Source organism: Musa acuminata, chromosome BXJ3-7 (genome assembly GCF_036884655.1).
Source record: "Musa acuminata AAA Group cultivar baxijiao chromosome BXJ3-7, Cavendish_Baxijiao_AAA, whole genome shotgun sequence".
Taxonomy (NCBI): domain Eukaryota; kingdom Viridiplantae; phylum Streptophyta; class Magnoliopsida; order Zingiberales; family Musaceae; genus Musa; species Musa acuminata.
The window spans coordinates 5440632-5462777 of record NC_088355.1 but is presented as its reverse complement, the minus strand read 5'-3'; the positions used below and the strand labels follow the sequence as shown (position 1 = coordinate 5462777).

Sequence of the window (22146 nt, the reverse complement as noted above, 5' to 3'; positions counted from 1 at the left end):
ATCATGGATGTGACTGCCTTCATTGCTTATGCAGCATCTTTATATATGTTGTTTGCTTAATGGATTTTGTTTAAATCAACACGGCGAAGGCATATTATTGTTGGGCAATGAACAGATACAAAAAGCATGTTCATTCTTGTTTCATTTTCTATTGCAGTCGAGTTTTACTTGTCATTTATGTTGCCTGGATTAGAGCTCATTACCACTTGGTTTCCTCGAGTAAGTTTGAGAAATGTAATATATCAACTGTTTTCTATTGTGCTGCCTGCCTATAACCTATCCAGAGGAATGGAATTCATGGCACGAAACACGAAGGAATTATTAGCATGCACACATCAGCGGCATGGCATCCGCACATGCTAAGCTGCATGTTCTTATTGCCCTCCCTAAAATGGTCCCAAGGTTCCTTAATGCTGTCAGAGATGTCTTGCTGTCAAGAGAATATAATTCTGACTTGTTAGATTGGATAAATGCGAATACGTCTGGTGGGTGCACATGTTGTGTTTGGAAGAACCTCCTCCGTTTTGTCTCTTTGGTGCATGAGAAGATTACATGCTCGTGTCCAAATCAAGAATTCCAAGAAGTGAGTTGGATGAATACAATGTATCGGAGTAAAATGTTTGTTCTCGATGGATTAGTGTGATTGAAGCCGTATGATTGTTTTTCTGCAACTCGGTTGACATGAGCAAGATGCGTATATTTCTAAGAAACAGAGGAGGGGGATAACATGTATTGTCGCCATAGATCCTTTTCATACTTTCCTTTTCATGAAGGCTTGCAAGTGATGTGTTTATTTTATGCCGCCCACATTTACCAAAAGTAATTTTCCATGGATTTAATGTTACTTTTACCTCTTTCTCTTATCTCTTTTCTCTTTCAAAAAACAAAAAAAAACAAAATACTTCGATAGGATGCAATGAATCTATATTATTCATCTTCGATGCGTTCTTGTATAGCCCCCTCTCCTGCATCAAATCTATGTCGGCTTGATCCCTTGGTTTGAAATTATGATTTCCAGCATCATTTTCTACACAACAAACGACGACCTGAGCTCGACCATCCTTCATCTTCTGAAATTTGAGTCCGTAAAGAAACTTTAAATCATCTTCAACTAAATCCTCAGACCGCAATCGACCACGACGTGACAAGACAATTGCGACGAGAACCATGCAGCGTCTCCCAAGCCAACCAGAGAAGGGCGGGGGGAGAAGTATTGCTCAACAGCTCAGCCCACTCAGTCTCCGACATGTAGAGAACAGCTCGGCAACGCATGATGGGCATCACTTCCCGAGTCCACCGAGCTATCTCCTGGTACAGTTTGAAGAGCTATCTCCTGGTGGCCGTAGTCAGCCACCGCATCATGAATCCCAGGGAAGAAACGAGAGGCTAAACTTGGCCGAGATCGGGTCCCTCTCCGTATCATCACATACAAGAATACAGAAACCATCCACAAGAAGCATCAGAGTTGAAGATTTTGATGAGATGCTGATCTAATTCTATATCCTTTGCAAGTAATAAAAGAAGCATCTTTGACACGATGTGATGCGGTGCATGCACGAGAGAATGCCTTCCGAAAACATAGATCGTCTTCTCTACGATGGAGCAAGACACTTGGAAGATTCCTTATCTTGGACAGGTACAATGATCCCTCCCTCGATCCGTTGTTGGACACCGAAGTATATCCGACATCGATGTTGGTGGTATGCGAGACTGACATCGATGTCACGCAACCGACCAAACAAATCCATCTTAACTGCGGAATCTAATGACTACGTTGCGTGCGCATGTTTGTAACGACGTAAGGCCATGGATGGGCAGTCTTACATGTGCAGGCAACAGTGTAAGGCCATGCGTGGGGTCACGAAAGCAGTCGGGACGACCATCGACTCTCACTTTATTCCTAATATAATAATACTATCGTATATATTTACAACTCGTTAAAGGCAAAGGAAAAGATGGGCTCTCTCTCTCTCTCTCTCTCTCCCCAACTTAGAATCAGGTCTTGTCCACGTATATAAACATTGTAGGTGATCAAAAATGGTATTTTGATACGTAGTGTGACGCAGAAGAAAGAGATGATTTCTTGTGTGTTGGACTTTGTGACACTATCTAAAGTAAAAGGAAGCATGAGGGACGTGTAAATGAGACTGATACAGTTTAGACTGATGGGAACCTGCTTGAATCTTACGTCTGAAGATGAGTAGTAGTGGGACTTGTGTTCTTCTTCTTCTTCTTCTCTGGATTTATGCATTGAGATCTGAGACGATTTGATGGAAAATGTTGTCCCAGACAGAGGTACTGAGCGGGCTCGGTGGGCATCGAAACGACAACCACCCTGCGACGGCGGTGGCGGGCAGCGAGCAACGGTGGTGGTGGTGGGGGCTGCCACGGACTGGACTGCCAGACGATTTGATGTATTATTGTATAAGGCGCCTGATCTGCTCCGCCAAGGTGCGAGCCATGTCCGCCACCAGCGGTTGTCCGGTCCGCCGGGGCGGGGACAAAAGCGCCTCTCCTCGTTGTTCTTATTCCCCTTGGCCCTTCCTTTTCCAGTGGCGGTTCCACGATGCCATCATCAAAGCAGCAGTGGACGGGCGGGGATGGAGATACACATCCCGGTAGCTGCAGCACATCATCCTTCTGTAAAGTTAGGTCATCACCGGCCTTGTCTAAGGTTGGTGCTGCAGCAAGTGCGAGTGGTCGTCTGCTAATCAACTCCAGCTTGCACGGACACCCAGTACAGAGTCCGACTTGCCGGCTTGCTCGACACCCGTTCTTTAGTCCTTCTCTTTGGTCTCCCGCCTACAAATTCTACCAAAGATCAACACGAACTACATATATTCACATAATGCTAATCCATTGCAGATCGAAAACAACAGTTCAGACCCATCTGACATCCATCTTACTTTTGGCGCCATCATCAGTTGTCGATCCATGATCGATCTGACCTAGGAAAGATCGTCACGGGGGTTTGGACGTTTCCCATTAACCAAATGAAATATGTAAAGCGAGGAACAGGTGACGGTCATATACTAATCCAAATGGATCACTAGTGTTAGTTTCCTGTCGAGATGATTTAGGCTGGTGACGGCGAGCTTTCTCTGCTTCAATGGTTGCTTGACTTGGCTACTTTCCAATCAAAAGAAGAATCGTCGCTCAGAAAAGTAAACGGTGAAAAGTGTGAGATAGATCTTTAGCAGCCACTTGAGGATCTTGGAAATGCGTCTCCAGCTCCATTTGCCATTCCATGTTTTCGTCTGCTGGTCTCAGTGCCGGCAGGAGCTAATTTCTTATGCCCAAACCTCACTCCACAATCCATCACCTTAATTTTGATTACGACTTTGGTCATTTTATTATGAGATTTACATGCTTCAAATGCTGACTTTAATTCCCAGTCTTCACCTCTCGATTTAATTAGAGTTGCTGTGGCACCCAAAGAACACTCACCGGCAAGAGGTCAATCAAAGCACAACTTTTCCATGCCACCGGAATCTAAATTGGAACTAAGTATGTGACGCCATGTCATCCTAAGGTAGGTAAGATGACATCTTTCCATGTCACATGATACACATGCTACAAGTTTATCATATAAATATTGACATGTTATTTATGATGGTCTATTATTATGACCTGTAAACATTCATTGTACATTATCATAGCAATTCAGGAGGATATGAAGATCAACATATTTTAAATCTTAAAACCAGCATCAATTTATGATATACCTTTTCAATAATAATAATAATAATAATAATAATAAAAGCCTAACTTACACCTCTCCTTTCTTTTGGTTGATTAGAATCTCAAAAGTAGGTTAGCTTACAATATAGATTAAGGGTTCTCTATGATATATTATTTCTATTAAATGATGCATTTTTTTCCCTTAAAAAGAACATTCTATGGGAGGTGATTATTATATATTTAGAGTTTTGTATTCCAAATTAAACCTTTACAAGTGTTTCCTTCAAAACTGCAACAAAATTCTCAGATAAAAGCATTTAAACATTTTCTGCTCTAAATTTTATTAAGAATCCATAACATTTGATAAATAATCCAAGTGAAATTGTAGAATCACTATGATAATAACAACATTAAATCCAAACAAATAATGATTCTATAACATGTTTGATCAATTTTTTTGAGTAATTAAACTAATGATGCCTTTACTTAATTTAATCTAAATTAAATCAAAAATTGAATTTTCTTGTCCTCCCCAACCTTTAAAACACTTCTCTATGCTTTATAGAATATTATTAGAACATTTACTTATCCCTTTTGCTTGAGCCATTGCATAATTTGTTTTTTGACTGAATTTTCTTCTGATTTAGCAAACTGTTTCACAATTACATTTATTGGACAATCTAATTTTCTTTGTTTATATATATATATATATATATATATATATATATATATATCTATAAAATTTCTAAAAAACTAGTTCAGAGAAATTAATCTTTCCTTGATTTGGCCTTCCTTCCATGACACTATTAATAGTATTCTGAATCAATTAAGAATGCAAATAGGGTTACCTTTAGTGGGATATATATATGATCCAATCTGTTCAAAGAAGAATACAAGTATAGGAAATAGTGGTGTTTCCCATATCAAACCACCAACTTAGGGATTCCACCTGAATAATATCCCACGTATGGTGCAGATGCTACTACTGAAGCTTTTAGTGCCCGCAAAAGCGGGCAAAAACAAGTAGGATGTGCCAACAGGCTCATGATACGCTTGCGTTCCAGCGGAAGGCTGTCATCGCATATGCCAAAGGGGTCGACGTCAACACCGGCAATGGGGGACTAATGGATGGTAAACAATTCAGCTTTACGCCACCATCTTCCCACACATCGCATCAAAAGCCCCACACCACACACACTGAGCTGAGATAGAAGAGTGATTAGGACATCCATTGTGTTCCAATTCTTCCCATACTGTTTACAGGGATGTACTTACCAAGAAACAAAGAAGGGCTTACTGAAAAGAAGAGAAGAAGGAAGGAAGGAGAAGGGGAAAAAGAAAAAGGCTTCTGGCACACCATTTTACAGCAAAAGTTGATGCGTTTAGTGGAGTTCCCTTTTTGCAGGTTTTGGTTGCTTCTCCCCCCTCCTTTTGATCCTCGCCGGTTTGCCCGTCGCACTGCCTTCTTCCACTGCTGCGGGGTGAGGTCAAGCTTAGGCCACTCCTGTCTGCTTCAGATGCCCATTAGGATGTAGTACACCAGGGTTATAGGCAAGGCGATTAGCATCCCAAATATCACCCTGGAAACGTACGTGCATCGAGTCAGCGGCAGAAGAAAAAGGAACCAACGCAGATCAGCTGTACTCACGCTGTGCTGAGAATGTCCGGATGTACATTGTACTCCTTTGCGAATACGAAGGGAACGATGCCTTGGGGCAGTGCTGCCTGCCCATGTCCATGACACCATCACCGAGGTAAGAAATAGATACAGAGAGTGCAAGGCAAAAGGAAAGGATTGGATGGGATGGAGAAGATTCTTGCACGTACCTGTACAATGGCGATGTGCAAGAGGACACCACGAAGACCGACGACAAGAGAAGAGGCAGCCATGACAGCGGGGCCTGTTAGGAACCTCACCGCCATAGCAAAAGCTGCTGCCTTGTTCCCACATGCTATGATCCTTGGCTGCAAGGCCATGAACAGACCTGATCCATCCCCCCCACCCCGACAAGTCAAAACACATCAGTAAATGTGAATCGCACATACGCACAAGCAAAAGACGCATGTCTACTTACCGAGGCTGAACATGGCCATGCCTAGGCCGGCGTCCGACAGTATGGAGATGGAACGCAGTACGATCGCGGGCATCTGAAAGTTCCATCTGCAGTAGCACGTTCACAAGCAAAAGACGATGAGAAGATTGGATGCCGAGTCCTTCCTGTCGATCGACGAAGGTTTTTTTACCTGAAGCAGACGAGGGACCAGATGAGGCCGATCAAGCTGGAGTAGGTGTTGGGGTTGCGGATCAGCTTCCGCCACACCATGATCAGGATCAGCCTGGTCATCACGCTCGTCGGCGGCATGGCTTTCACTTCTCTGAGCCCTCCCTTGTTGGCCTCATTGTTGGCTTTCTCGTCTCCCTCCTGCTGAGCACCCTCTTTGTCCATGGTTGCCTTGTTCGCAAAGCTGAACTCCTCCCGCTCTAAATAGTCGTCCCTGCCGTCCTTCCATCCGTCCACTGTGAACCAAATCAAATTCATCGAACGAAGCTCGACGCCAAACAGCAAATAGCACAGAACAGAGAGTGCCTACCTTTGCCCGGAGAAACTTCCATTCTGACTTCTTTTAAGCCGGAAGCTTCGGTCGCCGGCAAACCGTACTCCTTGCTGTTGCCGAACGCTTCGGAGACCGGAGACGCGCTGGAGCTCCACACGAACATGTGCAGATCCTTCGCCCCACCGTCCTCCGATTTCAGCAGATGAGCTTGTCCGTTGGCCCTTTTAGGTCCCATCGTCTTCGGAGCCGCCGTCGCTGTCGGAGCGAACACGGCTGGGTTTGGAGCCGGGTAGTGCGGAGCTGCTGCGGTCGTGGTCACTGGCAATTGGTACTGGAACCGGGGCTTGGCGGACGCAGTATTGCCGGCGCCGTGCTCCTCCTCGAAGTTGGATGGTCTGGGCGTCGTCGCCGCCGCCCCTCGGATGCCGTAGACGTCGGCAGCGCCGAAATTGGAGCTCCTGCCCACCATGTTGTAGAAGTCGTTGTGGTTGAAGCTGGAGCCTCTCGGCGTGGGGTTCCGCGACGACTGCAGCGAATAGATCTCGGCGTTGGTGAGGTTGGAGGGGCGAGGGGTGGTGGCCGAGAAGCCGAGCGACCGCCGGGAGTGGATGTCCGACCGCGAAGCGTTCGATCGCCGGACGGTCACATGCAGCTTGCCGTCCTCCTTGATCTGCGTCTCCGTCTCCAGCATCTCGCGCCCGTCGAGCGAGACGACGTCGGAGTCGACGCTGATGGAGGCGATGGCCCCGGCGGTGTCGGGGAACTGCTCGGCGATGAGAAGCTTGGCGGCGCGGTACTCGAAGAGGAAGAGCATGAGGGTGTACCAGATGATACACTGGAGGACGACGATCTGGACCATGAGGCTGTGGGAGACTTCGCCGTACATGCCCCGGAGGAGGGGGATGCCCATCACCAGGGTGTTGGGGAGGGTGGAGAGGGAGAAGGTAGTGATGGTCCAGTCGAGGCGGCCACGGCGGCTGAGGCAGCCCCAAGCGGTGAGCGCCGCCAGCACCATCAGCTTCTGCAGCGTGTCGGCGGCGATGAATCGGAGGTTCATGGTGTAGGGGTTGTTCCCGGAGATGAAGTGGAAGGAGAGCAGCGGCACCGCGAACAGCGCCACGAAGCGGTTGATGCCGGAGCACTGCAACGGCGTGAAGATCTTCCACCACTTCACCGACCCGTAAGCCAGGATCATCGCCACGTACAGCGGCACCACCGCCGTCATCACATTGTAGAAGTCTCCCAACGTGATCATCTTCTTCTACTTCTTCGTCCTCTTCCTCCCTTCAACTACGTCGACCAGTAATAGTAGCACTCCTCGTCTATTAGCTTCTTCCGCCTTCTTGCTTTATACTCACTCCAAGCTTAGCTTTTAAAGGAGAGAGCAAGGAAAAAGAGCAGGAATGATACAGGAAGATTGAGGGCGATCACAAAGCTCGTGGGGGGAGGGGGGGTGGGCTTATGTAGTCCCCATTCTTGCTTTTTATTATTGTAAATGGACACACACTAGAATCTAACAATTGATGGGGGCGTTCATCTGATTTGCTGCTGGCGTTTGCGACCTCTCTCTCCCCGCACAAAAATTTACGAGGAAGAGGACACGGCAAGTGTTGGCAAATCCATAGCTCTCTCGTCCACTGGAGATTAGTAGTGGACTAATAGATTAGGGAGGGCAGTAAAAGGAAAATGTGGTAGCAGACAGGGGGAAAGAAAGGTGTCACGATGTGGGATGATAGATTTCTTTCTCGGGGCAGTACGTAGCTTCACCGAAAGGGAATCAATGTTCCCGGCGCGTGCGCTACCGCCATCATCAACATCTGCTAAAACCCCCTTCCTATTACATACATACATTCCATTCTTTTAAGAGCGTTGCCCCCTCCTTTAACTAATATGCATCGCCTCCTATGACTTTTTACACATTGAAATTGCTGTCTATGCTTTTTTATTTACGCAGCATCATGAAGGATTTAAGCACCGCATACCAACAAATAAATGATTGGTGTGGGTTATGGATCATTACAATTTTGTGAGAGCCATCATAGGAAAATCTTAGCTACAATTTTTCTGGTAACCCTAGTTGAATGCTTATGGGTGGGGTAATAAAGACAATGACCATCATGAGTTTAACACTTCCCAATAAGCATGTAGTCATGCTTGTGGGCATCGACAAGCAGCCTTTTAGCCTTTTGATAAGGTTCCTAATAAGTATTTATCCTTCCTAAAAGAAAAGGCGTCACAAGCTGCTCCTTCCCCCTTTTGCCTTTTTCTTCCTCCTCCCCCCTTAATTTTCTGTCTCCAAAAGCTGCTGCTCCTTGCTGTTGAGAAGCATTTACAGCTAAACTAAGGATGTGAGAGGACTACAAAAGATAAAGAATACCGGCTGTTATGTCATAATGAATCTCCAGTCACAACATATTAGGCTCCCAACTAGCAAAGAACAATTACACTTCTTTTTTGTGAACCCTCCTGCTAGCTTAGTCAAGATCAAGTCAATAGGAATAAAAACTGCTACAATGGATAGTGACATTGTTTACGAGGTTTACAATTACATGCTACTGTACCAATATATTCATAATTATTTTAAGGATGTGGTCTTTCCAATGCCTGATGATAATTTTATAACCAATGTGCATCCATGAAATGAGGGATTCTGAGAGAGCATAATCCTCCAATATCCGGATGGACTCCCCACCAAACTTGGTCACTGGGTACATTACGGAAGAATAGCACCTACCCCAATGCCTATAGCACATCAAACAGTACTTTATTAGTTTCCTTACCTCACCTCACCTCATCGCACCTACCTGTTTGCCGATTGGATAGAGGTCATGGGCCCATGTCAGATCCACCAGTGCTCCTGTCAATAATAAGCTGTGCAAGACTGGTTCGCAGTTATCTGGATAGAATTTTTGTTGCTGCAGAATTCTTAGAATACAAAGCTGTCAGTCATCAACAATTACTGTACATACCACTTCCAAGAGCACACAGCTGCATTTATAATCTCCAGAAATATTAGGATGATGACCTATTTTCCCCAAGTAATTTTCAACAATTGTTCAGATAAAGAGATGCCATTACCATATAAAGATTCAAACTCCTAATGGTGCTTCTCAACCACCTGTGTTCATGTGCACACAACAGAGAGGTTAAATTTTCAGCAATGAACATCTGAATCACAGGAATACAATTTTTAGCAGTACCAAGAAGCATCACTTGATAAGTTTACATAGATCATGCCATACACAGTCTTCCTGCTTACCGGGAGAGTTGACTAGATCATCCCATAACTAGACAAGCTCAATGAAACACCTGTCTTGAAGCATTTATTTTCTATGAATAATCGTTTTATAAAATATGAAAATGTTTTTCTTGCTTAAAGGTCACTTTCAGCAGAAAAGATGTCACAGTAGTTACAAATAAAGTTGCCTAAACAAATATAAAAAATTCATTGGTTACAATTTAGGCATGCCATCATTTTAAAGCAAACTGATGGTTGCTAACCTTTTGTTTACAAATTACAAAATAAATAAACTTCATGAATTGAAGGGAAAAATAAGTCTAAAACAAATATAAAACTTTTCTATGTGCCACGACTTTCCTTGATCAAATGTCTTTATCATTGTTCCATGGACTTGTCAATTGATCTCTGCAGCTGTAGTTTGCCTTTCAAGATATGGAATAAAGTATCAAAGTTCTCCTTACACCAATCCACTGCTAGCTAGATATGACTTAACATAAGTGCATAAAGAAGGCCACATAAATATGGACCAAAAGTATATAAGAGATGAAGGTGACTGTCCAACCATCTAATTATTGATTGAACTACTTACTGGATACAGAGCTGATCCAAATGCCACGGTCAGAAGAAATGATAATAAGGCTTGACAATGTGCATACCTAGAGAAAAAAGTGACAGCAATTCGGCAAAGATATTTTTGCTGAACAATGGTTTGCAATAATTTCTGTGCCAGAGCCATTGCTTATTACATCCATAGTCATAGGCTTTTGCTCTCTGCAACTCGAAGAATAAAACCAAATTAATAAGAGATTGAGGAACAAGGTTTTTTATCTTTGGCTCACCTTGCAAAGTGATTACATTAAACATAGAAAAGGAGATAAAAGTCTTCTTCACCTATCAAAATTTACTCAATATTCTGCATTATATATTGATAGCATGAAATGTTGGATTTCCTGTACAAGTGATGCCAATAGTTTAAACGTTCATTATTTTGCTTGCCATCCAGCAATGGTGTCCTTCAGAATCAAATACTATCTTAATGAATGAATTGGTTGAGAAAATTGGTTGTGACATGCAACTCCCAAAATTGATAGTGGTTAAATGGAGAATTGAGACAGTATGCCAAGTTATCACGAAGGTATCAGAAGATTCGTCTAGGATAAGTATGTCATACAAACATGGCATAAATTAACAGCCTTCCACAATAAGCTACACAGACCATTTATAATCCTTTAGAAAGATAAATGGTTGACCATAAAATAAGCAAAGCTAAGCATGAAAAGAATAGAATGAAATATTCTCAAAAATTTGCATGGAAATTCAAGTGTAAAAGAAACCTGATATAACATGCAAACTGGTGGGCACATTACCTGTATATTAAAAAATAAATAAATAAACATGGAAATCAGGTCAAAACATGTTTTTATGGTCATCAGATTTCCGCCAATAACTTAAGCAGTGTACCTGCATTCTGTAAAATTTTGTGAATTATTTACATATATTTGCATGAAAATTAAATTTGAGCAGAAACTCCAAAATTTTGGTATTCTCCCCTTTATCTTTGCAATATAAGAAGCTGAGTCATCTGTTATAATATGATGCATCATCAAATTATTTTACTACGTTAAGGCACAAAAGATACTTAAAATGGAACAGAATTTAGAACGTGTAAACACTGTGTGGCATAAGATATAGAGTCAGGATGGAGATTGATAGGGTCAATTGTTCAACAACAAATTGAGATAATCGAGATCAACCATTTAACAGTACGGTGTTTTGACTAACAATGAATATTTAAAAATATAAAATCAAGTAAAAAATAAGAAAATGATAAAATATGTAATAGTTAGGTGTTACAAATTCTCTAACAAGTCTAGAATAATAATCAAACATCTATTTTTAAATTCTCATCTCTTTGATTCTTCTGTTTTGATTGCACCCAAAAGTTCGAAGGATCCAAGGGATTGATCTTTAATTGGACTGCCATCTTTATATTTTCCTGTAAAGCCAACAAAGTTATAATGATTAAATAGTATCTGATACTGATGTGCAGATTCTCAATCCAGAGAATCAAGATGATTTTTCCTCAATAAAGAGCTGATTTTTCTCCATCATATGTATAAATGATTACAGATTTTGCCTCCCTAAAGCCTATATAAATATCTTGCATTGTACAGTAAAGTGTGGGAGAAAATGAACATACAGATCCTTCTCTTTTTCCTCTTTCTCTTACTTGGTATCAAAGCCACCTTCTAAGGCCTAGAATTTCTATTTCTCTCAGCAATGTCCATGGTGAAGTTTTCCAGTGAAATCTTCTTTTCTTCACCACTGCCAGTTGACATCCTATGACTTACTTGATGTCATTCCAACCAATGGCCCAGGCAGATGCTTCTCATCCTGTTCCTATCAACCTTCAAAGAAACAACCATCATTGTTGGCCTCAATCTATGAAAAATTTTCTCAAGGAGCGAAAAACATGGCATTGTCACTGGGGAAAAGGTAAAACTAAACATAAAGGACAACAAACACCTTCAGGATTTTAATGTTACCATCTTAATGTATGGGATACCAGTTATTATTACAAAAATATCTAATGAATCTCCAATATCCATCACCTCCATCATTGTCTTCTTAGAGCTAGACCTGATCATGGTTCCAGAATTGGCGGTTCCGATTCTGTGGAAAATAAAACTGGAACCGGAACCAGACTGGACCGGGTTCCAAGCAGTTTTGGTTTTTGTTCTGGTTCCGAGCCACCAATTCTGATTGATTAAAAAAAAAAAAGGTTACACCAAGATTCAAACCCAGGGCATTATACTTCAAGTTTGAAGTGCTAGAACTCATTTGTGTTTTTATTTTTTTCCTTTTTAGCCGATTTGGAATCAAACTAGAATTGGCAGGAACAGGTTTCTGGAGGGACACTTTTGATTGGCATGTCCTGCCTTTTTCTATGTTTTCTGAATGTCTGAATATCTAATGAAAGTTTTCTTTTTCTCAAAAGAAAACTTCAATGATCATATCTATTGCCATCAATTTTGAGTAAGATACATGATTTATTTTGAAAAAAAAATGATTTATTTTAAAAAAAACATGAATTACCAAAAAATTCTTGTATTTTGGAATCAATTGGTCATGCCTGAAACCAAATGGATTTATGCTGATGATGCTCAATTATATCTGAAACATCGTCATAGCATCTGGCTTAGCAATTCTTAATGGGTTTATGCTAACGACGACTTTGCATCAATCTGGATTGGTTTCTTGGGTCATACTCCTACTATGGATTCTGCTATAGTTGAACTTATATCTAAAGAAACTCGCAAACTGACAATGAATTTCAGTATCTCGGATGTTGTACTTGCAACTCATTCATCTCACCACTATGAAGTCACATCTATCACAACTAAATTCTCATATGTTTATGATAATCCTCCCAATTATAATCTTTTTCGTATGTTTGGTTGTGCTCTTTTCTTCATCATCAATCCAATGAGCATATCAAACATGAACCTAAAATTTGACTTTGTTGTTTCTTGTTTCGCGAACTTGAGCATTACGGTTAAGGATGCTATGACCCCATTTGTAAAAGACTATGCATCTCTAGGATACCACATTTTCGGGGCACAAACCAATCTTCACTAGTCTTTAACAATGCCTTATCATCCTTTAATATTCTTCTAATGAATTGTCCTATAAATCAAGAACTGGTGATTACAATAGTCTCCCCATCACTCTTGTCCATTGATGGTTTCTTCTCCACCATGATCTCTTTAGAAGCATACACTCAAACTAAACTACAATCCAGACATCTTGACCTAGTGTCCCACTCAAGTAACACATCTTCTTGTTTACCTATGTGACTATCGCTGCTATTCCACCATTGCATCCTTTCATGAACCTCACATTTTCTGTGATTCTTTTTTTAAGCTCTCTTTGGCAGCTAACTACGATAAAAGAACTAGAGGCTCTTATCAAAACTCAGACTAGGGAACCGGTTGATTTACTGAAGATAATTCTCCTAATAATGTGTAAGTGGGTCTACAAAATGAAGACTAGGGTCAATTGAGCGACATAAGTCCACTATGGTTGCTAAAGAATTTACACATGGTTATGGAATTGACTATGAGGAAAGATTTTTCTAGTAGCATGATAAACCTAGTTAAGAGCTTTCACAACTGTCGCTATATTGTGCCACTAACCACCACTCCATATTGATTTTAGAAATGCCTTTGTGCATGGTGATCTTTTTGAAGAAGTCTATAACCATTCTCCTCTTGCATCCACCCATACACCAAATAAATTTTGAAGAATTTGTTGTGCTCTTTGTGGACTCAGACAAGCTTCTAATGCTTAGTTTTCAAACTTTAGCTCCACTATAAATTAGTTGGCTTCCTCTCTAATGCAAATGACCCTGCATTGTTCATTGACCAAACTTCCACATGCACCATTCTTTTGTTACTTTATGTTCATGATAAGATCTTCATCCAGAATGATCTTTCAGAAGGTACTAATCCGAAGACCCTTGGTCACTTTCTTCAGTTTGAAGAAAGTGAAATACAAGGTATCATAAAGATGTTCATTGTATCAAGAAGTGAAATACATTAAAGGCTTAAAGAAGGATAAACCAAATTTACCATTGGTTTTTGAAAGAGTCTCTTGGAAAAAAGTAATTAATGTTAAATATAATGAATGTAATGTATCTATATGAACTATATAAACTCAATGTGTTAGGTCATGAAACATATAGAGAGTTTTTGAGTGAAACATAGATTATTTTGTCTTGTTCTACTCTTTCTTTGTATGATAATTCTCTCTTCTCCCTACATAGTTCAACATTTAGTATTAGAGCTCAGGTTAAGCTATAGCCTCTTTCTCAAGCACCATCCAACTCCAAATCCCTAGAGTGACAAAAGAAAATTATGATATATGATGCATCCAAATGAAGGTTCCTCTAGGCTCCCAAGATGTATAGGAGTTTGTACAAGATGAATTTGTTGAACCAAGTGCAGAAAAAGAAGGAGCAACAAATGCAAAAACAAGAAAATAACCCAAAGAAAAAAGGAAGAATGGAAAAAAAGCTTTGCTCACAATTTACCAAAGGCTTGATGCTATAATGTTCGAGATCATCTCTCCAACAAATAATTCAAAAGAGACTTAGGAAATGTTTCAAAAAACATTCAGTGGTGTGAATAAGGAAAAAGCTTCATTTACAATTTTTACGAGTTGAGTTTAAAAAATTACAGTAAGGTACTTCTGAACCTATTTTTAATTACTTCTCAAAAATCACTTCTATTGTTCATTAAATGAGACAAAATGATAAACAAATAAGTGATCAAAGAGTAGTAGAAAAAATACTAAGATATCTAGATCCAAAGTTTGATTTTATTGTTGTAGCGATTGAAGATTCAAAAATTTTAGAATAAATATCATTAAAACAAGGGTTCTTTTCAAGTTTATGACAAAGGCTTATAAAAAGAGGAGAAGAAAATCTATAGAGCAAGCATTACAAACCAAGCTTCCTCTTGAAAATAAAAGTGAATCAAAATCTCAAAGAGGAAGAGGTCATGGACAAGGAGGAAAAGGTGGTAGAAATTAAACCAATCAAGAATCTCAAAACAATAAAGGTGATGAAAAAAATTCTAACCAGAGAGACCAAGGTTATGGTCGAGAATGTGGCGAAGCCGTGGACGTGGAAGAAATTCTAATATGAAATACAATGTTATGCTTGCAAAAACTCTCTTATTTGTTTCATGACCTAACACATGGGGTTTATACAGTCCCCAAAGATATATTACATTCATTATATTTAATATAAATTACTATTTTCCAAAAATTCTTTCAAGAACCAATAGTTAATTTGATTTATCTTTCTATAGGTCTTTAATGTATTTTATCTCTTGATACAATGAACATATCTTGACAAGTTTAATTCCAACATTCTCTCCCTTTAAACTTGGAGATGAAACAAGTTTAGGGGGGGAGAATATTAGAATTAAACTTGTCAATGTATCATAAAGATGTTCATTGTATCAAGAAGCGAAATACATTAAAGGCCTATAAAAGGATAAACCAAATTGATTATTGGTTCCTGAAAGAGTCTCTTAGAAAAGAGTGATTCATATTAAATGTAATGAATGTCATATATCTATGGGGACTATATAAACCCCATGTGTTGAGTCATAAAACATATAAAAGTTTTTGAGTGAAACATAGATTGTTTTGCCTTGTCCTACTCTTCCTTCGTGTGATAGCTCTATATCTTCTCCCTACATAGTTCAATAGGTTCTGCTGAATGTTATCTTTCTCAAACAAATCATGCATTAGATCTCTTATCCAAGGTTGGATTGACTGGTTGATAGACTGTTGATTTTCTTCTTAATGTTATTCCAAACTTCATGCTACTGGTGGACAGCCGCTTCATGTTCCTACATACACTTCATTGTTAGTTAGTTGGCAATCATGTTTATCTTCCAGAGATCTGATATGCAGTTCATCTTGTCAGCCAATATATGTTATATATCGTCCTATACATATTGCTGCAGTCCTCCATATTTTGAGATATATCAAAGGCACTTTCTTTTGTGACTAACATTGTTCATTCAATTCTCATTCAGGGCTGCAAGCATATCCTATTGCTGGTTGAATAGGTGATCAAACACATAATATGTCTACTAATAGGTATTGATTTCTTTTTTTCTTGGAGAATCTCATTTGTTGGTGTCGCAAAAGGCAAATCTGGTACTCAATTTAGCACTGAGGCTGCATATTGTGCCATAGCTGATACCACAACTTTTGGCTCCGATGGTTGCTTTACAATACCAGCTCAAGTTTGAGGGGGAATATTAATGTGAATAATTCTCTCAATCCAGAGAGTCAAGAGATGATTTTTCACTCAGTCATCGCTGATTTTTCTCCATCAATTGTAATATAGTTGCCCTTTTTGTACCACCCTAGAGTCTATACAAAGGCCTCATGGTACAAGCTTCTCTTCTTTCACTCTCTCTAAGTTTACACCTGCAATGTGTCCAAAATTGAGACACTGAGAATAGCAGGACTTTTAGCAAACGCAAGTGAGTCCTCCAAAAGTTGTCTGCTTTTACCACTAGAGTGTATCCTACATCAAAAAGCAACAACCTGCAAGCAAAACACATACACCATGTCTTCTCACATCTTAATAGATTAATCTAACCACTTCCTCATCCAACAACGACACTACTAAAAGTTCCATTAGAGGCTTAACTTTCAACATGCTGGTCCTCCTGTAGTATCTATTCTATGAGAAGTAAAGTGTCTTAGTGTCATGCTGTTTGCTGGCAACTTTGTTACGATCGAAGTCATACCATCGTAATTAGCTTGAAAAGGGTGCATTTAACCTCGACAGGCAAGAAGACAAATAACAAATAACCTATCGAACCCTCTATGAACATGTGCTTGATCTTTCTCTAATAAGTACATCTAGAACAGGAATTTCTTTCACGACTTCTTCGATGGCACTTAGTCTCCACTAAAGCAAAACAAAGTCAACTTCATTGTCATCGGTCAAGATTGCACATAGGTACATGCAGGTATGGGTCTCCTCCCCAAGAATTAAAATGGGAATCCAAAACAGGTAATGTGTCATGCATCATGACCAAAAAATGGATGAAATCAGAAAATAAGAAGGACATACCTCTTCCTCTTACTCTCCTTCGTCTTCTCCTTCCCGGCCATTCTTCCCTCGACTACTCGGCGAGGGTTAGGTCGTGAGTCGGAAGACGCAGAATGTGTTCTTTTTACATTAAGGCCCTTCGCATCTTTATATTTTACATTAAGTCAGCACAACAGATTTGATATAAAGGGTAAATATAAAGGATAAATAAAGATGTTTATAGTGAGTCAGACGATTACTTGACTATTGATGGATGATGTGAGATCAATGAGGGAGTCAATCGACCTGGCTTTAATAATACTAAAAACAGTTGCAAAATTCAAATGATAAGATAATGTATTTAATATTTCGAATAAGATGGAGTATTCATTAAATTGAATGAAATTGATATTATTAGTTTTGTTGACTTATTATGTTTTGTTAGATTATTAAAAATTAAGGTGAAGGAAATTCACTTTGGACAATTCTTGAATTTATTTTCATTAAAAATTTTATAATTGGGTTTTCCATGAAGACATGCTTTGAGTTTTCTCTGTAATATTTGCGAAAAAAAAGGACATATTAATAAGTATATTGTATCGCGTGAGTACGAATTGAACCTCATAAGTGAAACATGAACTTGGCCAGACTCGACCAAGTTGGGAGCGCAATTGATGTCACATGCGCGTGGCACTGACATCATCATTTGTCCTTTTCCTTCTTCGCATCGGTGGGTGGTGGTGGTGTTGCCCGTGCCGCGGTGGACGCATCATTCTCCTTCTCTAAGAAAAGATGGAAGCAAGAGAAGCAGCAAAAGGTATCAAGAATAAAAGCTAAAGGACGGGGGACCAAATCGAGGGCATGTGCTCGATCTTCTAAGAGGTGAATACCTCCCCAGTCTACAGTGGCGTATGAACACCGTGATTGCAGTCCAACAGTTCATGGCTTGCCGTCTTGATGCTTCCAACGGCGTAGCTCCTCTACTCGGTACTGTAAACAGATGATGGACGCAACCACGGCGTGATCAGCTAAGTCAGAGAGGGAGAGGGAGAGAGAGAGAGAGAGAGAGAGAGGAAGTGCGCTCCAAAACACAATCATTGCGTTGTTTTGTGGGAGGGGAGGGCGTGGAACTGGGAAAGTAAAGCAGGCGCAGGCAGACAGAACGTGGGCCTTGACTGAGTCAGAAGGACTGTCATTATACTACCTTCAATGGCTGTTCCAATTCTTTATAGCTACCATCTTTTTGAACTCCTCAGGCCTGGTCGGTTCTAATTCCATCGCCGCACCTCCGCTTTTCTCTCTTGTCTCCGTAGCACAGTTGCCGGGCAGTGTAATTATATATCCAACAGGAAGGTTGCAGGTTTGCTCTAGAAAGATGAAAGCTCTTATTATATAGGTGAGAAAAGTAGTATAGGAGATAGTGCCGTAAATGAACTGTATGCTCCTGGCTGAGGCTTCCGCACTATCTTCCCACAGGGAGGAGTCGTCCAAGGTAAAGCGTGGAGGAGAAAGATTTAAAGGGGAGGGGAGGAGATGGCAAGGTCGTGGCCGTGATTGATCGACCCAGAAGGCTATCTTTGTGGACGCAAGAGGTCAAAGTATAGAGAGAGGGAAGGAAGAAGTGCCGGCACTCGATTTGCTGAAGATCCAGGAATGGAGAATCAAATAGAAATCCCATACCATATGGTTCATGGCTGCGGAGGAGGCGAAGAACACTTCTTTCCAGGAGGAGATGGAAGCGTTGTTTCTGCTGCTATTAATCCTACCTTGCCATGGTGTCTTCCTTCGATTCACTCTATCGGCGAAACCCATCATCAGTTCTCACATAGCAATCCTGGACTGGATCAACAACTCATATGCCCCGATCTGCCTCCCTTTGCCCCTCCTTTGTATGCGGATATGTACAATAGCAGGAGGACCTTGAGTGGCTTGCAATTCCCTTCGGATTCGCCCGGATTAATGGCTGGTGCTACTGTGGGCTTACATAGATTTCTACGAGCAGAAGGGTCGGCTTCTTCGTCTCTCTTTGGGACCATTCATGAAGAATTGGAGAAGCTGACTGCCCAGGAAATCATGGAAGCCAAGGCTTTTGCTGCATCCAAGAGCCACAGCGAGGCCGAGCGCAGGCGTCGGGAGCGCATCAATGGTCATCTTGCCAAGTTGCGCAGCATGCTCCCAAACACCACCAAGGTAACAAATCAAGCACATTCAATATCTCATATCCACATACCATCCATAAACCATAGCGCAAAAGATCATTGGTAGTATAATGAGACAAGGAGTGCAATCAACACCTTATTTTTCTCATTTACAAGCTCCTACTGTCTAGTTGTGGAAGGAAGGAGGTGAGGGTCAAGTAAACACTAGGGTAAGCGAGAAAACCAAAGGGACAAAGTTGTATACAAAGCTTCTGTGGGAATGATGTTGCAGAGAATGCACAGTATACTACTAAGAAAGACAAACATGCGCACTCCTGTCAGAAGCCCGTAGAAAGTTTAAGTAAAAGCAGCCCTAACATGCAGCAGCAGCAGCTTTATCTTCTTGCCTACAGTTTTCCTTTCATACTTTCAAATGGAAAGTGGAAACAAACATGCACGCGAGCGTCCTAGGTCAAAACTTAGTACTCACACAAGTAATACAAGAAGAACCAGTAGACCAGAAACAGCAATTGCTGCACTTTTTGCTGCAATCGTCGCTCTTAGGGTTTTTGATGTTCCCTTATGATCTCTTTCTTCTTCCATTTGTTGCTTCGTAGTCAAGCTATTAACTCGTGCTCCATCTCATCGATATTTTTCCTCTTCCGACTTCAATCGCTTGTGGTCTACTTCTAACCCCTCTCATATTTTCAGACGGATAAAGCATCATTGCTAGCCGAGGTCATCCAGCACGTGAAGGAACTGAAACGGCAGACGTCAGAGATCGTAGAAGAGAGCCCGCTGCCTACCGAAGACGACGAGCTCACCGTCGACTCCATATGCGACGATGACGGCAAGTTCATCGTCAGGGCGTCTTTGTGTTGCGACGACCGCCCTGACCTACTTCCGGATCTCACCAGCGCCCTGAAAACACTAAAGCTTCGCATCCTCAAGGCGGAGATCACCACCGTCGGTGGCCGCGTCAAGAACGTCCTCGTCATCACCGAGGAGCACAACGCCAGTGGTTACGACGACGAGCAGGAATTGGTAGCAGCCATCGAGGATGCCTTAAAGGCAGTCGTGGAGCAGACAGCAGAGCACGATCTATCCTCATCCGGTGGAACAAAACGGCAGCGGACGACAAGCTTGCTTAGTGCAGTCGAACACAGCTCCATTTAGCACAAGATCAAGAACATGCACGTAGAAATTTATAGCTCATTATAGTCATGGTCAGCGACATAAGCTATCAGTAGTGTGATTTGGTGTGTATTTTAACCTGATGGGGGAAATCTACTCGAGTTTTTCTGGGATTTGCACCTCAGAGGACTGGTATCTTTTTTTAGCCAGGAGTAGGGTTGGGGTGAATTTATCTTGTCTTTTAGAAGATTTATATGTATGATAAATTAATGCTTTGGTCCTTCTTTGTCTCACTCCAACAGATTCACCTTATATTTTGCTTGGCTCTCTCTCTATATATGTATGATTAGGGAGAGAATTATATGATCGAGGCTGATCAAAGTTGCTCCACTAAAATGTTGTGTTATATTTGAAGAAATGGTTTACTAGTTCTCCATTTCCAAATTTTTGGGGTTTGTGATCTACTTGAGTGGTTGAGGTGGGACTTGGTGTGTTGAGCAAATCTAGTTGTGCTGGGTTCATCTTGGATCTTTGTGAAATTTTTCTGGGTGTTTATGAAGTAAAGAAGTTGAACAAATTATAGTTATCTTTAGTATCTCAATCTTTACATTTTTAAAAGTTATATTGATATCCTTCTAATTACAAAAGTAAAATAGATAGATCCATTTATCCTAACATTTTTACTAATGAAACATGAAAACAATATGTAAAAAGATAATTTTAACATTCCAGATAGTGATAGCATATAGTTTTGATGGTGATGAATAACGACATTATTAAGGGTTGCGGGTAACTGTTGTGAATGAGAAAAGCGATAATAAGAGATAAAGGTTGCTTTGCATATGCGTAACACAAATGCAGAGTGATGCCACTCAGCTAAGCAACTGTATCAGTGTCGACACATATACAAAGCGACAAAAAAGCTAATTGACAATTGTGCTGGTGTTAACGTACATGCAAAGCCACTTTCATCTTTTGTTATCATTTTTCTCATCTATAATAGTCACTCGTGACCCTCCAATAACATCGTTGTCCGTCACCACTGACATCGTTCATCATTATTAATTGAAATATTAAAAATATTTTTTTATCATTTGTTTTCATATTTTCGTTAATAAGACTAGCCATATTAGAATAAATAAGCTTAGATATTTTATTTTTATAATTATAAAAATAATAATATAATTTTTTAAAGTATATGAATCAAGATACTAAAAATAACTAACTATATAAGATAATTATGTGTAATTAGCCCAAAAAAACATTGAAGGTGGTTATTTACGAGGGGAAATGATGTTATCTATCCAGATAGCTTCTATGCAAGAAAAGGGAACAAGAAGACCTTTAGTCCTGTAGTTCTTCAAATCATTTGAGAATGAGTCTGAGTTTATATACATTAACACACAACTTTCATCAATGTTTGGTTCCTAAAAGTTTTTCTCCTATGCTTGAAATGCAAAATATACATCAACAGAACTATTGCTTCTTTTTCGGTCACCAAACTTATTTATTGAAAATATTTATATGTAACGAGAGATTAAAAAAAGAACTAAACGAATAATTCTACATTAGTAAATATTGAGAGAGTCGATGATATATATTGAGTTTGCCATTGAACTGTACATGAATAAAATGTTAGGAAATACTCAGTTCATGTGTGATAAGATTAAAACTAAATTATTTTATAGATCGATATTGGTAAATATTGAAAGATCTTAGTGATATATTGAGTTTGAATTGATATTTGATTTGATTTATATTAATCTTGATTG

The 22146-nt window shown here is 40.4% G+C and overlaps 2 protein-coding genes across 2 annotated transcripts; one reads left to right on the top strand and one right to left on the bottom strand.

The window, feature by feature from the left end:
- Positions 1-4884: 4884 nt before the first annotated feature.
- On the bottom strand, positions 4885-7856 carry LOC103990391 (probable auxin efflux carrier component 1c). Its single transcript, XM_009409509.3, has 6 exons — positions 6274-7856; positions 5926-6199; positions 5757-5842; positions 5509-5666; positions 5330-5406; positions 4885-5261 (listed from the first exon to the last, which is right to left on the bottom strand). The coding sequence occupies exons 1-6, from the start codon at positions 7490-7492 to the stop codon at positions 5195-5197; spliced, it is 1881 nt and encodes a 626-aa protein (XP_009407784.2). The 5' UTR covers positions 7493-7856; the 3' UTR covers positions 4885-5194.
- Positions 7857-18349: 10493 nt separating this feature from the next.
- Positions 18350-20656, top strand: LOC103990392 (transcription factor bHLH30). The gene is made up of 3 exons (XM_018828618.2): positions 18350-18498; positions 18579-19292; positions 19952-20656. The coding sequence occupies exons 2-3, from the start codon at positions 18756-18758 to the stop codon at positions 20414-20416; spliced, it is 1002 nt and encodes a 333-aa protein (XP_018684163.2). The 5' UTR covers positions 18350-18498; positions 18579-18755; the 3' UTR covers positions 20417-20656.
- The last annotated feature ends 1490 nt before the right edge of the window (positions 20657-22146 follow it).

What these genes read in the sequence shown, in the direction of transcription:
- LOC103990391 (XM_009409509.3), bottom strand. Translation starts at nt 7,492, where the DNA reads ATGATCACGTTGGGAGACTTCTACAATGTGATGACGGCGGTGGTGCCG. An exon ending in GGAAGTTTCTCCGGGCAAAG is followed by an intron (nt 6,200 to 6,273) that starts GTAGGCACTCTC and finishes TTTGGTTCACAG; the next exon opens with TGGACGGATGGAAGGACGGC. An exon ending in CATGGCCATGTTCAGCCTCG is followed by an intron (nt 5,667 to 5,756) that starts GTAAGTAGACAT and finishes GGGATGGATCAG; the next exon opens with GTCTGTTCATGGCCTTGCAG.
- LOC103990392 (XM_018828618.2), top strand. Translation starts at nt 18,756, where the DNA reads ATGGAGAATCAAATAGAAATCCCATACCATATGGTTCATGGCTGCGGA. An exon ending in TGCTCCCAAACACCACCAAG is followed by an intron (nt 19,293 to 19,951) that starts GTAACAAATCAA and finishes TCATATTTTCAG; the next exon opens with ACGGATAAAGCATCATTGCT.